The sequence below is a fragment of the Bos mutus genome, chromosome 18 (genome assembly GCF_027580195.1).
Source record: "Bos mutus isolate GX-2022 chromosome 18, NWIPB_WYAK_1.1, whole genome shotgun sequence".
In the NCBI taxonomy this organism is placed as follows: domain Eukaryota; kingdom Metazoa; phylum Chordata; class Mammalia; order Artiodactyla; family Bovidae; genus Bos; species Bos mutus.
In genome coordinates this window covers 24,363,899-24,382,301 of record NC_091634.1, presented here as the reverse complement: position 1 = coordinate 24,382,301, position 18,403 = coordinate 24,363,899, and the positions used below count along the sequence as shown (strand labels likewise).

At 50.3% G+C, this 18,403-nt stretch overlaps 1 protein-coding gene across 6 annotated transcripts in view; it reads left to right on the top strand.

The window, feature by feature from the left end:
* Window positions 1–18,403, top strand: part of ZFHX3 (zinc finger homeobox 3) — a 255,242-nt gene that overhangs the window by 138,906 nt on the left and 97,933 nt on the right. For all 6 annotated transcript variants that reach the window (XM_070388070.1, XM_070388069.1, XM_070388073.1 and 3 more), the window contains one exon: window positions 14,893–15,124. In XM_070388070.1, the coding sequence (XP_070244171.1) occupies window positions 14,893–15,124 (232 nt within the window). The remainder of the gene's footprint in view (window positions 1–14,892; window positions 15,125–18,403) is intronic.

The window sequence follows — 18,403 nt, the reverse complement described above, 5'->3', positions numbered from 1 at the left end:
TCCACAGGAAGGCACATGGTCCCTGCCTTCAGGAGCCTTCCAGTCTTGTGGGGAATATGCCACAGACGTAAAGCTGGTAACTGGCTTTCAGGGTCTCAGTGGGAAAAGATGTGCTGTGAGGTGGAGGCTTTGAGGTCAGAGGAGAAAGAATCATGGTGGACTGCGAAATAGGGGCAGAGGTGTGATACTCAGAAAGGGGAGCAGGATTTGGCTAAGCTGGGAGGGAAGTATGCATGGGAGGGAGTGGCATGAGCCAGTATCTCTCTCTCTCACACACGCGCACGTGTACACACACACACACACACACACACGAGCTGGAGCTGGGAGGGAAGTATGCACGGAAGGGAGTGGTGTGAGCCAGTATCTCTCTCTGTCTGTCTCATACACACACACACTCGCCTGCACACACATGAGGCCACTGAGGGATCAAGTTCAGGAGACAGCAGAACTGGCTGGAGAAGGGGGTGGTGCAGCAGAGAAGGTGAGAAGATGCTCTAACGGAGGACCTTTCTCATGTACAGAGAATGATGGAGACAGTGATTAGAGAAGATGAATAGTACCTCTGATTGTTGTGTGAGGAAACAGGAAGCAGGAATGTAGATAGACAGATGGGGAATGAATGGGTCCAAAGCTGGCAGAAAGACCCCCACTGTAAACATATGTGTCACCAGAAACCAGACTGGCTGTTGGTTCCTCTGGCCTCATGTTATTACAGAGTCATCTGGAAAGGTCATTGAAAAATATTTATTTTAATACTTTCAGCCTTTAAAAGAATGATCTATAGTCTATATTAATACAGAGCAGACTCCTGGATCTGAGATTCCACACAGCTGCCACCCAGCACGTTGAGGTGTGGGGAGTGACCAGCCACATCCTTATACTGGGGCCCCAGGAAGCAACCGCACACTGGTCTGTGTCCGCACGTCACCGTGCCCCGGTCGCACAGTCCCTACTAATGTGCAGTGTGCATCAGAACGCCCTGGTGCCCCAGGGCTGGCAGGATCTCAGCCATCCTCTCCCTAGTCCTGCCTTCTTCAACATTCCCCCAACACCCCCTGCCCCCTGCCCCTTACACCCCATCATTTTGCTCAAGGAAATTTCCCCAGTTGCCAGTTTTATAGATGCAGTTTTCTGAAACTTGGATTTTACTGCAGAAGCTCCCTCGCAGTTCTCCGGCAGGTTTTGTGAACCGTAATCTGTCCAGAATGAAACTACCCATGCCCCCAGCAGACCTTCTCCTGTGGGTCCCACCCACCTCACACTGGCTCTTGGACCTGCTGGCCAGAGTGAACTTGCTGAAAATGAGGAAGGGATGTTTTGGTCAATGTGGGCTGGTTGGCGAAAACACTCCTGTATTTCACCATTTAGAAATATGTTTTGAAAAATATAACTCACTGACCGGCCTCACAGCTACATTCTGTTGGGAGGTTGAGAGCGGAGCCAGGAGGTATGGTATCTCTGGACCAGGTCACCCTGGGAAGGGTCTGCTGTAAGCGGGGCCAGCCAGTCAGAAGGCTGAGGAGCCTGGAGCTCGGGCATAAACTGGAAAGGGAGGGGGGCACATCCAGGTATTCAGCGTCTGAGCCCAGATGGAGAATGGTTCCTCCCTCAAAGGTCTCAGAACTTGAAAACTGATGAAAGTGTAACATATAACCAGTTCCTCGGGGTCCGGATAGCAGCGGGTCTCAGCATATAGGAGGACAGGAAACTCGGGAAGAAAGTAAAGATGTATGTGTGCGTTTGTGATCAAATGAACACATCCTCATCCTGGTGCTTCGAATCTGGAGACAGTCGAGTTGCTCTGTCAGGCGTGGGGTGGGGGTTCCCACGCGGCCACCTCCTTCCAGAAGTCCGAGCACTGTCATGTCACTCCGTTGGCTTGTGGACATTTTCTGTTAGAACTAACCTCTCTACTAAGCTGTTTTCACCTACAAAGATGCCGTCAACACCCGTACTCATCCTTGCAGCCGTCTCGGCCGAGTTACTTGGCCTGCAGAGGCGTCTGTTCTGTGTGCTCTGCGCCCCCGTCTCTGTGATCGGCTGGGTGTTCTGGCTGCTTTTAGTATCCCCAAGTCTCACAGCCCCTTGTCAGTCTAGTAGCGAAAGAGGATGGCCATGCTAAAGCCAGGTGAACACAGCAGAGGGCGTATACGAAGCAGAGGGTGGAATGACAGTGACCGAGCTGGCCTCTGGCTGGGGAGCGTTTGGCTGGTTTGTTGGGAAAAGGACAGCACTTCTGCGATCCATAGGCTGAAATAATGAAGTCACTAAACACAGCCATTTAAAATAATTATCTCCAGCTCCCCAAATCTTATTTAAACAAACGGTGTATGTTAGCGAACGTATTTATTCCTCAGCCCTGGCATCTCACCTGGACTGCAGACTCCCACGTGGGAGTCCAGTGCAGCATTTGCTGAAAAGAATGACACGTGGTGGGCGCAGGTGGGACCACCTGGCTCTGACATCCCAGAGGCTCCTGGGAGATGGGCTTCTGGCCCAGGTGTGAAGGGTGCCCCTCGCCTGCCCTAGCTGCCGTGCAGCTTGTCAGCAGGTGGAGGGTGGTTTGGGGAGGGTCTCCAAGCAGGAGATGGACCAAGACCAGAAAGGCCAGGGCTGGTGGGTAAGGTGGGAACAGCCAGGCGTCTCATGGTGTGTGGGGTGTGGCGTGGGGTGGAGGCTGGACATCTGAGATGGAGGAGGGAATCGGATGCAGCCAGCTTGGTCTGGAGTGACAGCTGAGGACCAAGAGCAGCAGGAGAGCATTAGAGGAGTGTCTCAGTTTATTCAGACTTCCAGCCAGCCATCTTTCAGTCCCTACTGTGGGCCAGGAGCTGTGCCCTGAACCAGGATTGAAAGTTCTCCCCATCTGTGAGGTGCGGTCCATGGTGTGGCAGAGGAGTTGGAGGTGGTTTGAAGCACAGATAAGTCCAGAGTGGATGCTGCTACAGCGGGCTTTGCGGGCCCAGAGGAAGGAGGAGTGGAGCTGGGAGCTGGGAAGGGCTTCAGATAAGTTGTGGCCTTTGCGCAGAGGAGGGCTCTGATCTCTCCAGCTGTATATTTATTTTCTTTTTTTTCTTGCTCATCCCTGCTTGGACCTTCATCCCCTTATTGGATCTCAGTCGTGTCTGACTTTTTGTGACCCCATGGACCATAGCCCACTAGGCTCCTCTGTCTGTGGGATTCTCCAGGCAAGAATACTGGGATGAGTTGCCGTGCCCTCCTTCAGGAATCTTCCCGACCCAGGGATCGAGCCCGTGTCTCTTATGTCACCTGCACTGGCAGGGGGGTTCGGGGGCTTTACCACCAGTGCCACCTGAGAACATGGTCCTTTCTGGAGGACTTCCCAGCAGTCTGTCTTCCTGGCCAGTCACAGCAAGAACAGGTGTGCACACGCACGCACGGCGGCCTCTGAGGGAGGTAAGACGGCTCTCCAGACTCCCCAAGAGCCCTCCAGGTTATCTCATGGAAATCCAGACTCCTGTGATGCCTGTGCAAATGGCATAGGTGCTGGGATGGGTGAAGTGGGATTCTAGACTCTTGACTTCCTCCCCGTCTATGAGGGCTTACCCGTTCCCAGGACCAAGACTCAATCTCAAAAACTGACGGCAGCTGTGAAGAGTACCAGACTTGTTCTCATCTGGCTTGGGTCCATGGCCTCCCAGTGTGGTCTCCCTTGTCTCCTTCTGCGAGAGTTCCCTCTTGTACCCCGGAGATGTCATGCTGGGGATGCAGACGCTAAGAGCGACAGCCCCAGGGAGGCCAGCAGACACCCGGAGATCTTCCAGCTCTCAACGGATGCTCCCCGTCCTTGAGCTCATGCCCATTGGAATGATTAATTGGCGTCCTCCACTCTGCTGGACAATTAAGGAGCGCAGGAGAAGGAGGGAAAGGTCTTCAGTTGGACCCAATTTGGCACCATATTGTTTTCTGTTAATCTATTTTGTTTTCTGTCCGTCTGTCCCCAGGGACGGGTGCCTTGCTGCTTGCTGAAGCATGCATAACTAATGTCCTCATTAAGGGCTGATCTGTTTACCAAGGCCAGGCGAGGAAGCCAGCCTGCCAAACCTAGGCACAAGCTGGGGGCCGTTGCCTCCCTCTGGGCCTTAGCCCCACCTCATTAAGCTGGTCCAGGCTATTGATTGGGAGCCTGTGTTTGGAAGAGTCTTACTTACTCCATGCATTATCTTGACAGATTGATCAGACCTGATTGAGAACCTCTTAAAGAAACGAACAGCTGTAATGGGAAAGTTGGACTCTGTCATCCGTTAGGATGATTCTGGGAGCAAGAAGAACAAGTCTGACATCTTGGAGCAATTGTATTTACAATTAACATGGCTGAAAACGATTGCCTCTATTGATCCCCCCTTCCTGCAATTACAGCTCCATTGTTTACATTCCAGCACTTCAGTTATAAAAAGGAAATTCAATAATTATTGCATTATTTAAAGTTAAAGTGCCACAGAGTTTGCTGGCTACGCTTGCTGGTTGATTTAACGTTCAGTAAAATCCATGCGGAGCTCTCCATCTTGAGGCCGAACAATATCGGCTTTTAATGAGACTTAAAAAGCGGGGGAAGGAGAGCAAAACCTAGTGTGCAGGGTGTTTGTCGGGGCTGTTTATGGGGGGACCCAAAGGCAGGGCAGAGAAGCGCGTGTGTCATCTTTCACAGACCTGTGTCCCCTCTTGCCAGCTGTCTGCTGCTGTCTCGACTCCACTTCCTCAAAGAAGCATTCTCTCTTTCCACTCTCTCAGTCCCTTGTCCCCTTCCCACAAGTGTAACTTCTCCTCCTCGGCCATCAACAAAATCCACAGAATTTAAGGAGAAAGGGTGAAACGTCTTAGCACCCAGAAGGAGCGACATGAAAGGCATTTGTGTCAAGGGAATTTTTCTCTTCCATGCAGTCATTTTCCCATTTTCTGATTCGAGGGGAAAAAAACGAAATAAAAAATGAAGTGCCCCCCAACCCCAGCCCCACTTATGAGGAAGAAAGCCCTGCACGTGCTCACTGACCCCTCTCATAACGAGGGTGGTGAGGGTGTTGGTCAGCAGATGCTGGGAGCTCGAGAGGTGCCTCCAGGTTGGAGCACCACACTCAGACTCCCAGCAGCAGCAGCTGGAAAGTTCAAGAGCACGGGAGGAATTTTAAAGACCGTTTTGCTTTTCTCATATTTGGTGGAAACTCTGGTGGGCTGGGTTCCAGCAAGACATCTGGACAGGTGTGCTCAGTGGGGTGCCGAGCTCATGAGGAAAAAGTGATGCCTCATGCCTCGCCATCAAGAGGCACGCTTTCAGCCCCAGCCCCAGGAAATTTGAGACTGCAGGTGTGAAAGGGGAGAGGAAGATGAATGGAGCCAATTCCGACTTTTATAAAGTATCTGGAGCTGGCCGGTAGCAGGCAGCTGCCTCCGTGGGCCTTTTTCATTAAAGAGGTGAATTCTTGAGTGCTGGCACTGTGTGATTTATCGAGTGCAGTTTGCTAGCATCTGAAATGCTCTTTGGGAAAGGGTGGGTGATGCGGAGATTTTAGGCCTGGGCAGTTTTCCTTCTTAGAAGGAAATACCTTCAGGGGTTCCAACTTGGGTCTCTCCTCTGTGGCGGTCGCTGTCCCAAGCAGCTGTTCTCAGGAGTGTGATCCCAGACCACCAGCATCAGGGAGACGGTCAGGAATTCTCCCTCCCTACCCCGAACCCGGACCTGGGGAATTAGAAACCCTCAGGGCGGGCCCCAACGCTCTGCAGCGGGACACCCCACCTCCTGCCCCAGGTGCTTCTGAGGCACACTCAAGCCAGAGGACTGCAGCGCGGGGACGTGTCTGTGTCTTTAACTGCTGAGCCCGTGGTGTGTGCCTGCCAGCCAGGTGAGGAAGCACCGTCCAGGCTCGAGGTAGAAAGATGAGGCCCGTGCCAGACATTTGGGCAATCCTTCCCGCCTTCTGAATCTTTTTCACATTTGTTTGCTCACGTAGTTTCCAAATTGCCTCCGAGGAAGACAGGGCAAGTATAAACGTCTGTGTTTCACAGATGAAGTAATGCACCTGTTTTGACCACCAGACAAGTATTTCTTTTCTTTTTTTTTTTTCTTTCTGCTCTGTTGACTGTCATGGGATTGGAGATACAAATAAGCAAATCCTTCAGCATGGATTTGGGAAACTAGGGATGTGTCTGTTTCAGCTCAGTTCTTCTTCCCTGGTCCTCACCTGGGGTGTTGGCAGATGTGCTAAAGAACAAGGTTTCTGATTTTTCACTATTTGGGCGCCGACAGACAGAGAGATCCGGGAAACAGATGTGGTTCTGGAGCAAGGGCCTGGGCCTGGGGCGAGGGTCCTGACTCTGCCACACCAGCTGTGTGACTATGGGCAAATGACTTAAAAAGAATAATTAAGGGCCTCTTGTAAGGAAGAAGTCAGTCCCGTGCATGTGCAGTTTTCCCTCTGTTTCATAATTTCTGCACATCAAAATTTCTTTACTGTCAACAAGCAATCCTGCTCTGGGACTGGGGGTGTGGGGTGGCGGTTCCCAGGGAGGGGGCAGGACAGACTGGGCCTGAGGAGGGAAATGTCAAATAGGTAAATTCAGTAACATTCATTCCTATCCCTAATCCCAAAAGCCTAACCAGCTTGAAAAGTAATGATAGTAATAATAATAACCTTATTAATTATGAAGGCAAACCATAGAACAGGTGCCATGTTAAGCACCTTTGTATGAATTATCCCACTGACCCCTCCCACTGGTGCTGTGAGAGGGGCCCTGTATTGCAGACGAGGAAACCAAGCCCCAACCCATGTGTATGTCTTGCCCAGAGTAGCACAGAGGGAGGGTTTTCCCCGGCCTGCCTTAATCCAGAGTGCTTCATAAACCACCGTTAGGGCAGCAGTGTGACCTGAAGTTGAATGGGGACCAGCTTGAGTAGCACGAATACGGCGGCCTTTGTTTCTTGTGGGGACTTAAACCCGTGGGAGCTGAAGAGTCGCTCCAGGGAGGAAGCGTATCTTCACAAATGAAGAAAGTCACCGTTCCCCATGCCCTGTCTTAACGAAGGGGTGACCTTCGGACTCGAGGAGCCTGGGCTCGTCCCTGGAGAATGGTCAGGTTGGTGTTAGCCTGGGGACCGACTCTTTTCCTCACCATGTATTTCCCTTGGCTTCCCAGCTGATGTACATGCTCACTTGACCAGCGTGGAAACTAGCCCTTATCTTGCTTGAGACCCTGTGCTCTGATGGGCCCCCTCCTTTAGGAAAGATGCCTGCATACCCTGAGAAGGTTCGTCTCTGTGTGGTTACGCCACGCCCCTCTCTGGAGTTTTCCCAACAGAGGGAAACGAAATCTGTTAGTACCAGCATTCCACAAGAGCCCACATTTGGATTTTTTCTAGAAAGGACTCAAAGCCGAGTCTGATACACCCTCTCAATGGTTGCAGATTCGTGCTTATTTTACTTCTAAAATTTATTGTGCTTCTCTCTAAGGACCATTCATCTTCTTGAGACTTTTGGATGAGGAGATGTCATTCTTGCGAGCCAAGAGATCCAGGGTTGGAAAGCCAGAACTCCAGCCTTGGAACTCGGATGCCGAGAGCGAACAGTCAGGGCTTGTTCCAGGGCGTGAGGAGTCTGGCCTAGAAACCAGAAAATAGGTCAGAGATTGATCTAAGGGAACGTTTTTTTACTTCCTTTCACTTTCTCTTGTAAATTGTGGTCGGGGCTTATATTTTAACGTTGTCTGCTGGGCTCCTGCAGTGAAATAGGACTAAATTAACATGTGCCAAGGTCGAGGGCTTGAGTGGGTGAAAAGCCAACATGAAACAGAAAATACATATATATTTAGGTTGACCTTCCGGAAGCCTTCCTAAGAATGCGACATTAAATCTGGAACGGTAACACCACCCCTGATTAAACAATTAACCACCCCTCTTCCAGGTTGAGTTACACCTGAAACAGTTTCCTCTTTAGATGTTCAAGGTGAATACCTGGGTCTGGGGCATCTCGGGCCCCATGACAGCCCCCTGCAGTCAGTACAGCGTCGCTGAACGACCATGGACCCGGCCTGCAGCCCCGGGTTCCAGTCCTGTTTTGTCCACACTCTGTGGGAACTCATGGGTCGGGGGGAGGAGTCACGTGACCTCTCGAAGCTTTGGGTTTCTCCAAGGACAGGAGCCAAACACCTCGGGCTGTAATGGGAAAATGAAGTGTGTGAAGGCGCGTCCTCGCAGTACCTGCCGTGCAGGGTTACGATGGTGAATTAACCCCCCTCACGTCTTCCTTATTCCGTTTTAGTGGGTAATTAGCAGTCTCACTCCGGACCTTCATCTTCCTGTCCCGTCTCACCGGAGCTGTTGGGGAGACTTCTGCAGCCCTCTCCCTGAGCCCTTGGCTTGCTCTGGTTAACAGTTTTCTCCTCCAGAGGCCTGATGGGACAGCGGCCTCTTCCACCAAGGCCTTCCGTGTGTGGGCTGTGGGGCCCTCCCCCCTAGGCGTGGGTCTCCCCCAGGGTCGCCCACGTGCCCCAGGAGGGGTGGCTCCCTGGGAGCTGCTTTACCCATCACGGAGCTTCAGCGTTTGATCTGCCCTCCGGGTGCGGTTGCGCTGTATCCGTGGGAGAGTATGGTGAGCAGGGGTGGGCCTTTGTGTGTTCCTCATAACAGGTATTATTCCCCGAGGAAGCCTCCTTCGTGAATCCTGTGTGTTTCCGTGTGTGAGAGTGTGTGTGCGTGTGTCAGAGTGTACTTTGTCCATTTCTACTTTAAAGGGGAGGCTTTGACAAAACCTGATCAATATTTTGCATTCCATGCATGAAGAACCAGATGTTAGAAGTTTCCTCTTGTTGGGGAGGAGGAGGGAGCCGGGGCCCCTCCAGATTTATAGAAATCGATGGTCTCTGACAGAAGTTGGTTAGTTTTCCTGGGAAACAAGTAACAGGAACACATTTTTTTGATTTTTGCAATGAATTATTTTCTAACAAGAGCCCTCTTCTCATCTCTTTGACTTTCAGTCGCTGGCCAGGGTGGATGAGCCCAACATACTAATGGGGTGAAATCCCACAAATAATGCCAGCCGGCTCCTTTCCTTTCTTTTTAAATTATTCACTTCCTCTTCATACCCGCCCTCACGTGCCAGGCTCGTTATCCGAGATGCCTTTTACTGTATTGAAGTCTTGTCTTTTCCAAGTTCTTCCCCCAGAACCAGACCCAGAAGCAAAGACAGGGGACCCTGGACATCTCCAGGTCAGGGGCACGGGAGTGTCACCTGCCAGCTAAACCCAGCCCAGCATTTTATTGATAAAATATAAGTGCTCCAATAGGATTGGACAGGTGGACAGGACAGGGTCCCTGGTCAGCACGAGGCAGCCCCCTCGCTCATTTCCAGCGCAGGTGCTGCTCACGCAGCGTGTGCCAGTCCAGCGCCTACGTGCTGAGGGCCATCTGTTTTCTGCTGCACCGTGGTCATTTGGAGAAGTTGGAGTTCGCAGAGTTCTTTCCCTGCTTCCATTTATGAGTCAGACCGGGTACTTATTTCCTTTTTGTGGGTCCTTGTACTTCTTTGTGCTTTCAGGAAGTAAATCCTGTTGCCACGTGTAGAGCTTTCTTTCAGTGAGAACAACTGCACACTTGCAGTTCCTATAAGCCAGGGTTTTGCAGGCACTTTTTTTTAAAAGTTTTTTTTTTTTTTTTTTTTTGACGTGTTCCGTTTTTCAAAGTCTGCACTGAATTTGTTACCGTATTGCTTCCATTGTTTATGTTCTGGATTTTTGGTCATGAGGCATGTGAGATCCTAGCTCCCTGTCCAAGGATGGAACCGGCACCCCCTGCGTTAGAAGGCAGAAGTCCCAACCACTGGGTTGCCAGGGAAGCCCTTGCAGGCACTTTTAAAACCAGAGAGTAAGACCAGGGAAATCAGGGAAGCCCTCGGCGGTTCAGGATTCAAGGTTGTAGGAGAGGCTGGCTGGACGGAGTGCTGGACTGGACCTTGGTTTCTGCTCTTCCTTTAGCTGAGTCAGTCGCCCTTCCTTGACTATTGGTCCTGCTTCTTCATTACTCACTGATTGGTTTTTCTTGAGTGATCCACTGGTTTTCCTGTGCCACCGGAGGAAGTGTTCTCACGATGGTATTCACGCCAGAAGGTTGCCCTCCTCATATCTCGTGGCCTGTCTGCCAGGTTACCACCAGCACTGCAGGGTCAGGCCCGTGGGTGGGGCGTAGTCTGTGTGTCTTTGTGTGTGTGTGTGTGTGTGTGTGTTTACATAGTGTGTGTTTTCATGTGTTGTTGACATCTAGCATCGAACCAAACCCTGCCCAGTGGGCTCAGTGACCATTTTTCTTTGGGTCCACATGTAGCACACGTGTCTTATAGCACACTGGCCACAGTTGAAGTTATTGTTCTGTTTTTTTATTCTTTATTTTGTATTTTTAAAAACCTTTAGTTTTTTTTTTTTTTTAAACTTTAGTTATTTATGGCTGCATCAGGCCTTAGTTGCAGCACGTGGGATCTTCATTTCGATGTGTGGGGCCTCTCGTTGCAGTGTGTGGGTTTCTTCCCTACTTGGGGCGTGCAGACTCTCTAGGTGAGGTGCACAGACTCAGCAGTCGTGATGCATGGACTTAGTTGTCCTGTGGCATGTAGGATCTTCGTTCCCCAACCAGGGATGGAACCCGCATATCCCCTGTCTTAGAATGCAGATTCTTAACCAGCAGACCACCAGGAAAGTCCCCTGTTTTCTTTTTCAGACTGCACAACTGACCCGCTAGAGGTGAGCATAAAGAAATCTTGAGCATAGACTTCAGAATCTTGAGCACAAAGTAAAGAAATAAATGGGAACAGCCGAACAAGACGTGGGTTCTCCTACCTAAGGGTGGGCGAGCTCTGTGATGGAGGGGGAGAGGCTTGGGGGAGTCCAGTATCTGTGTGGGAGAAGAATTTCCTGCCTGCCGAGGAGAGCAGGAACTCTGAGAGGAGGCAGCCCCTTCACTGAGTGTTCCACTGGGGTTTGTGCCTCGGTGGATCCTTCATATATTACAGTGAATTTAATTAAATACATTGTGATCCCAACTGAGGGTATCCTAATTAGCTGGGTCAGGAACAAATCATTCTCCCTCCTTCTCCAGATGAAAACATCTACTCTCTCCTGCAGGGAAAGCATTTCCGGGGTGACGGGCTGGCCCTGTGGAGTCAGTCTCTCCAGTCCTGCCCCCTCCTGCTGCTTCTTACTAGGCAGGTTCCCAGGGTGGAATTCCGGGGATGGGCCAGCGCATCATGGGAGGGAGAGGGTGCTCGGCCTCCAGGGTCAGGGCCTGGACCCACCGAAGGCCTGGGAAGGGACCAGATGGTGCGGAGAAGTCAAGGCCCTGTTGCTGGCTTCGGACCCCCGTTTGCTCCACGTTGGACAGCCTGAAAACTGCCCAAGCGGGAGCCTGTAAGATGTGGTGAGAACAGGAGCTCTCACGTGCAGGAGGACCCCCAGAGACTCCAGTTGTGAGTAGAAGTTTGGGTTGGGGTATAACCTTTATGAGCAGGTGTTTCCTAGGAATGGAAAAATCGTTTATTCTGGATTTCCATGTGTATGTCTTGGAGAGTGAAGTTGGAGTGCGCAAGCAAGCTTGGAATTTTGAATTAAGCTTCTGTGCAAGTCTGAGAGGGGACCCTAACTGTCCGCTACACCGGGCTCAGAGGGAGAGGCCATGGCTCTGTTTTCCACATTTTTTGTTTTTATTCTTGTCTCTACCATTTGCATTAGGTACCCATTTTCTTTCCAAAATGGTTCTCACATAGACCAAAAGGATTCCTGGTGGCAGCAGAGATTACCAGTGACTACCAGGAGTCAAGTGTGGTGGTGTAGGGGCATCATCGTTGTATCAGTTATTTTTCCAGCAGGAGTCCCCAGTGTGATGTTTATTTCAGCTGAGGATTTATACAGCCCTGTCACCCAAGAGCCCCTGAGTCTGAGGATGAAAGACATCTCATATCTCAGCTCCCATCCAACTCTTTCTGGCTGTGCTATCCTCTCTTCTGGCTCAGAGACTAAAAACCCCAGACATTTGGAAAAGAACCCTCACATCCATATTAAAATTTCATGTTTAAGATTCAGAGCCTTACTGCCAGGAAATCCTGTTTCATGGGAAGGTAATGGGAATTCGGGGTTAAGGCTTCAGTGATCCTTTCTGTGATTTCGTATTTTACAATACCACCAGAATCCCTTGATAGGACTTATCACTTTGAATTCCATGGTTATTTTCCTGTTACCTTTCATTCAGTCAGTTTTTGTTGAAACTTTAATAAATGTAGTTTGTTGGGTCTTAGTGATCCAAGGTGGCCATTCCTGGCTCCTGTATGAGTTCCCTGTTCCTCAGTCCCAACCCCAACGCTTGCTCCCGGGAATACCCGGGTTCCAATTTTGGCTTTCGGGGGTCCCTATGGAGAATTTGGAGAAGGCAATGGCAGCCCACTCCAGTACTCTTGCCTGGAAAATCCCATGGACGGAGGAGCCTGGTAGGCTGCAGTCCATGGGGTCTCGAAGAGTCAGACACGACTGAGCGACTTTACTTTCACTTTTCACTTTCATGCATTGGAGAAGGAAATGGCAACCCAGTCCAGTGTTCTTGCCTGGAGAATCCCAGGGACGGCGGAGCCTGGTGGGCTGCCATCTATGGGGTCGCATAGAGTCGGACACGACCGAAGCGACTTAGCAGCAGCATGGAGAATTTGGGGAGAATCAGCATGGGCAAGCTCATTGTGTTTTCCTTTCCATCTAGCCCGTCAGTCTCTCTCTCCAGAGTCCCACCCTCCAAAAAATGTAGCTTTGGAGCTTTCCATCCTTGGCAAGGAGACTTAAGTCAGAGGGGGCAAACTGAAGAGAAACCATTAAAAAAAAAAAAAGAAACAGCTCAAATTTATTTCAAGAAAAGTAGCTTTGTGTTTTGGTGGTTATACTCTGACAGTTAACATTGAGCTTGCTTGTTTTTCAGTCTCTTTCTGGTGGTGATTTCTGTAGGCCAGCTCTTACTGGAGGCAGGGCCAGGGGAAGACATATCGTTTTGCTCCAAGGCTCTGCACTTGAGTGTGTTAAATCACCCATTTCTGGGAAAGAAGGGATTGTTCTCTGCTGATACCTGTGAAGCCCTTCACTGTGTTGCCTGCAGGTTGGCCTCAGAGCAAAAGTTAACGTCGTGTGGCCAGCTTACATGGTCGAGGGCCTGCGCCCCCTCCCCTTCTTCAGCCCTCTGTTGGTGCATTCATATTTCCTCTTCCAATGAGGTCCAGACCTGCTTCTGGGATGTTCACACTTTTTCTGTGAACGTAGGATGTGTGCATGTGAACACATGAGCCTCAAAGCTGTGTCATCCAGTAGGAACAGCTGGGCCGCTCTTGTTAGCATTGAGCAGAGTGCAGGACATTGACTTCTGCGCTTCCTGAGTGTCCCACGGTATAATCAGGACAGGACAGAGGTCCAAGCAGGACCAGAGATGGTTACCGGGCATGGGCGTCAAATAGAACAAGTGTGGTCAGAAAGGAGATGAGCAGCACAGAGCAGCCCCAAGGCTTTATTGTGGTTCCTTGGGCCAGGCTCGGGGGACTGGAGGTGGGAGTTGGGGTGAGGAGAAAGAGGGAAGGACATGTGGTGACATGAGCCCATAAAATCCATGATGTCAGTTTACTCCTCCGGAAGGATACTGGGGGCAGATGCTGCCAGATTCTAGTTCTCTTTCTCCCGCTAACTAGCTGTGTTACCTTGAGTCAACCACTTAAAACTTCTTGGGATTTTTTTTTTTTCCTGCTTTATGTGTACCCAATAGAAAAATTCCCTCTTCGCCTAAAATGAGTCATTTGAAATGAAGAAAGTGGCCTTTCTATACCAGGAGCATGTCAGTTCTCTAATTCTTAATAAAAAGGGTCCGTAGCTTTCCATGTGTTCTCACAGGGACCCCAAAGGATGTGAATATTGTGCTTCGAAACAAGTCTTCTTCAAGATGCAGAGGTCTGGGTTCTGCTAACCCCATGGCCTCCTCTGGTTTGTGTACCATACTTTTATCCCTGTCGTGTCTGCTTCGTACTGACGCCTGGGCTTCCATGTTCTGGAATCAAAGTTCTGTATCGACACAAACACAGCCCAGAGTGTAATTTTGACCATCTGAGCTCTAAGCCAAATGACATTGAGATGTTGAGAGAGAACTGGTCTGGACAAATTTATTTTTCCTTTTTTCCTAATCTAGGGGAAAACGTAATTTCAGGTTCTCCTAATAGACCAGTTCTAAATACAAAAGCTTGAGTCATCTTTCTTGTGAAATAGCCACACAGCAGCTTTGGCGCTTCTTTACTGACCTAAGATTCTGTGCAGGTAAGGTGACCACCCTGTAGGCCATCCCTTAAAGCGGGCGCTCGTCACTTTTTCCATGAAGGTCCAGATAATAAGATTTTGGGCTTTGCAGGCCATGTAATCTCTTTTGCAACTGTTGAACTCCATCTGGTGTTCAGAAAGCATCCATTGATGATGCACAAACTGATGATGCACAGTTTGTGGCTGTGTTCCACCAAGACCCTGTTTGCAGAACCAGGCAGAAGGGTACACTTGGCCTGTGGCCATAGCTTGCCAACCCCTGTCCACATAGAGCAAACACTTTGGAGATAAGCGGAAAGAGGAACCTCGGATTATTGTGCCAGGAAGCCAATTTTACACTGGGATTGTCGGATCCATCAGCATTTTCAGCACTCTGACACACCTGGGGGAGGCAGGAACAAGAGTCACCTTGCTCCCTGTCCTCATCAAGCTGCTGGGGGAAGGGCCCCCTGGGAAAACCGAGTCACCCCGGAAAGGGGTTGTGGGGCTGCCGGCAGGGCGGGCGGGCTCACGGTGAAGCTGGGCTTGGTGCGGCTGACCAGGGCACGTCCCTCTCTCTCACCCTCGCAGCACCTGCAGCAGCACGAGAGTGGCGTGGAGGGCGAGAGCTGCTACTACCACTGCGTCCTGTGCAGCTACTCCACCAAGGCCAAGCTCAACCTCATCCAGCACGTGCGCTCCATGAAACACCAGCGCAGCGAGAGCCTGCGCAAGCTGCAGCGGCTGCAGAAGGGCCTCCCCGAGGAGGACGAGGACCTGGGGCAGATCTTCACCATCCGCAGGTGCCCCTCCACCGACCCCGGTGAGTGGTCTCGCGGGCCACAGGTGGCCGCTGTGCTCTGGGCGTGGGGGACACGCAGGGACTGTCACTTTCCTCTTACTTTTAAATTTTTTTAGAGGAACTTAGCACCACTTTTCTTTGCACGTCACAAGCCACTGCCCAGTGAGCAAGCCAACAGACCGTGTGTTGTCCCCTCTCCCCAGGTGCGTCCAGCGTGCATTCTAGATTCAGTCTTTGGGTTCAGATCGACATAAAGAAAATGCTAAAGTATGTCTTGCTCAGAATTGAGATTGGGCAGTTTGTGGCCTTGAGTCTGGTCTGTAAGAATGAACTTCAGAGGTGATTGAAGAGTGAGTGCTTATTAAAAACATCGTGACTGTATCCGAGCGCCCCGGCTATTCCCGGCTCAGAGCTGCCCCTTTCTTCACAGAGAGTGTGGGAACCTTGTCGCAGCCCTTGCCCCATGTCTGCTTCCCGCCTGTCCTCTAGCCTGCAGTCCTTTCTCCTGTCTTTCCCATGTGACTTACTCCTGCAGGAACCTCGTACATTAGACTGTCCCCTCTCTCTTACTTTTTTCAGCCTCCCAATCCCTTTCTCTCCACTTGGGAGCATAGGACAGTCACCTGTCTCTTTAAAAACCGTACAGCAAAAGCACTCCCTTAATCCTGGCTTCCGCTGTCTGTCTACAACAGAATCTTCAGATCTTGAAAGAACAGTCTGTGTTGGTCCATCTCCAGTTCCCATCAGACTATCAGAGCCCGTTTCCTCTCGTCATCAAACCGTGCTTGAGAAGGAACCGTTGACCTTGCATGTACCCAGCCCAGTGGCCACGTGCTGGGCTTCTTGCTTGGGCTTTGAGGTTGCTGCCTGATGCCTTCTGGAAGCGCCCTTGCCTGGCCGTGTTTCTGTCTTGTTCTTCCGCTGCTCTGGACCATCCTCCACGCCCCTCCCTGGCTCGTGGTCCTTGGTCTGCCCCACAGGCCAGCATCACCAGGCACTAGGCCTGGCCCTCGGCTCCCGGCCTCTTGAAACTTTGCTCTCCTGCCTTTGGCACGTGCCCTTCAGGCGGCTCCCTGGGTTTCTCACTGGGGCCACTTCACAGGCCCGGGTTCACGACTTCTCCTGCAGACAAACCCCTTTGCTCATTCCAGTGGCGTGTTGCCGCACGACCTGGCCAGGCTGCAGACTCGGGTGGGCCTTTTGGCCTCTCTGTTGCCTGCAGCACCCTGTCAGCCATGGAGCTGTCATGGCTGTGTGGGGTTTTAATCCTAATGTTATCAGATTGCACATTTTTACAGTTTTTAAAGGCAAAAAGTTATATAAACCTTACTGTGAAAAATGGCACGGCCCTCCCCAGTGCCATTCCCCAGAGCCCTGGCTTTCAAGTTTAATTGTTCCTTTTGTTATTCATGGCCATATTTCTTAATAGCCTCTACTATTGTTGTTTGAAATTTTCTTTTTTTTTTGGCTAAGCGTTAGACATTACCTGTCGGCTTTCTACATGGGAAAATAAGGATTTTACTAGTACGCCATCCTGCAGGCCCACACACTCATACCTACTCACACACACCCGATCCACAAACTCACATTCCCACCCTGCCCCCACTCCGTACACACCCTCTTGCACACAGACTCGGTACCCACACACCCCAGCCCCTCAACACATTCTGTCTTCCCCTCCGATCTGTCTTCCGTTATGATTAAATAATAATTTGGGGGCATATTAATATTCAGTATTTTCATTATTCTAACTCTATAAATATTAATCACAGCTGAGCCATGTAGAGTTTTATAATTTCATTTACCTTCTTGTACAACTTTTTGTTTTCTCTGGTTTTCTAGGTACCTATGATTAATTCATGGCTAGCCCTCTGCCAGAGTAGACGTTTTCTCTGCTCTGAAGGCTCTGCTGTATCGCTTTATCTGTCAGCTTCGTTTCCTACTGGAGGCATCGCTCCAGAGCCCCCATGGACCTCTCTGCCCACAGCTTCTGTGTCCATCACCCAGCTGCTTCTCTTCCCCCTTGTTCTGTATGGGTGGAGCTCGATCCCCCAATGATGGGATACACCAGAATTCGAGACTGTTTCCTCTCTGCTCGAGTAGGGTTATCACAAAGGAGGGGCCAGTCCTCCTCGCGGTCAGCCTGAATTGTCGCTTTGGGAAAGTCCTGCGTGGGGATCAGGGTGATTTTTGTCACCCCCAGGTCACTGCAAGATGGACTGTGCCCTCCTGCATATATCATGGATGCCTCTTTTGTTTAAAGTTCATCATTCTCCACCTCTGGGGCTTGTGTTTCATGTCTGACCCCATGGTTCTGCCCTGGGATGGGACCCAGCACCCACATACACGCCAGGGCCCCAAGACTGGGACCATTGTGCCATCCGGCTGTGGGGGTCCCCGCTCCCCACGATGGCATTTTGGCCTGTTTGTCCTGCCAGTCTCTTTATTCTGTTAAATCATTTCACGGGGTTCTTCTTCCTCTACCAGTATACTCAGACCTATTTATTTCAGGGTTTAATTTTTTTTTAACCAGCTTTGCATACGTCATTGTTTTAATCTTCCACTAAAAGCTGGTCCCTTTTGCCCCTCAATTCTTTCTTTCACTCTGCTCAGAATTCCCTTTTTATTAATGAGGTGCCCCAAACTAAATAGTGTACAGCTGCCATTTCACCCGGGGTCTATGAGCTGGAACAAACAGTCCCCTGTTTTATAATGTAATACTTCTATTTATGCAGTTGCTGTGGAATTGCGTTCTTACACCATTGCCTTCTGGGTTTCTCTCATTTAATGCGTATTAGTGTTTTTTTTCTTTTCCTCCCTCTCCGAAGTGTATGAGCAACTTTCATCTAGATGATAGACTTCCTTTCTGTATTTCAGAATCCTTTTGTGTTGTCTTCGGCCTGGAGTCATGTTTTCACTCTCCACCCACCTCCCTCCCCACCCTGCACTGCCCTTCCACCCATGCGCTCTAGTTAAATGTATACTCTTTACTAATGACAAAGGCATAAATTACTAGGTAATGTTCGTACTGACATGAACAGTAACTCAGTTCTGTTTTAGAAACTCCATCAAGAAAACTCATCTTAAAACATATCCTCCTCCTTTGCACTGGGGATAGACTTATTAACTTCTTGGAAGAATGTCTTCAAGAGAAGGGCTGCATGGACCTGGTAGAATTAAGACACTGAAAGTCATCATCTTCTGGTTTTGTAAACACAGACTTCATAAAACAGGTGTCCCTTGTTCTGCCACGCTCAGAGACACTGCATCATCCTTTTACAGATGGAAGGTTCGTGGCTG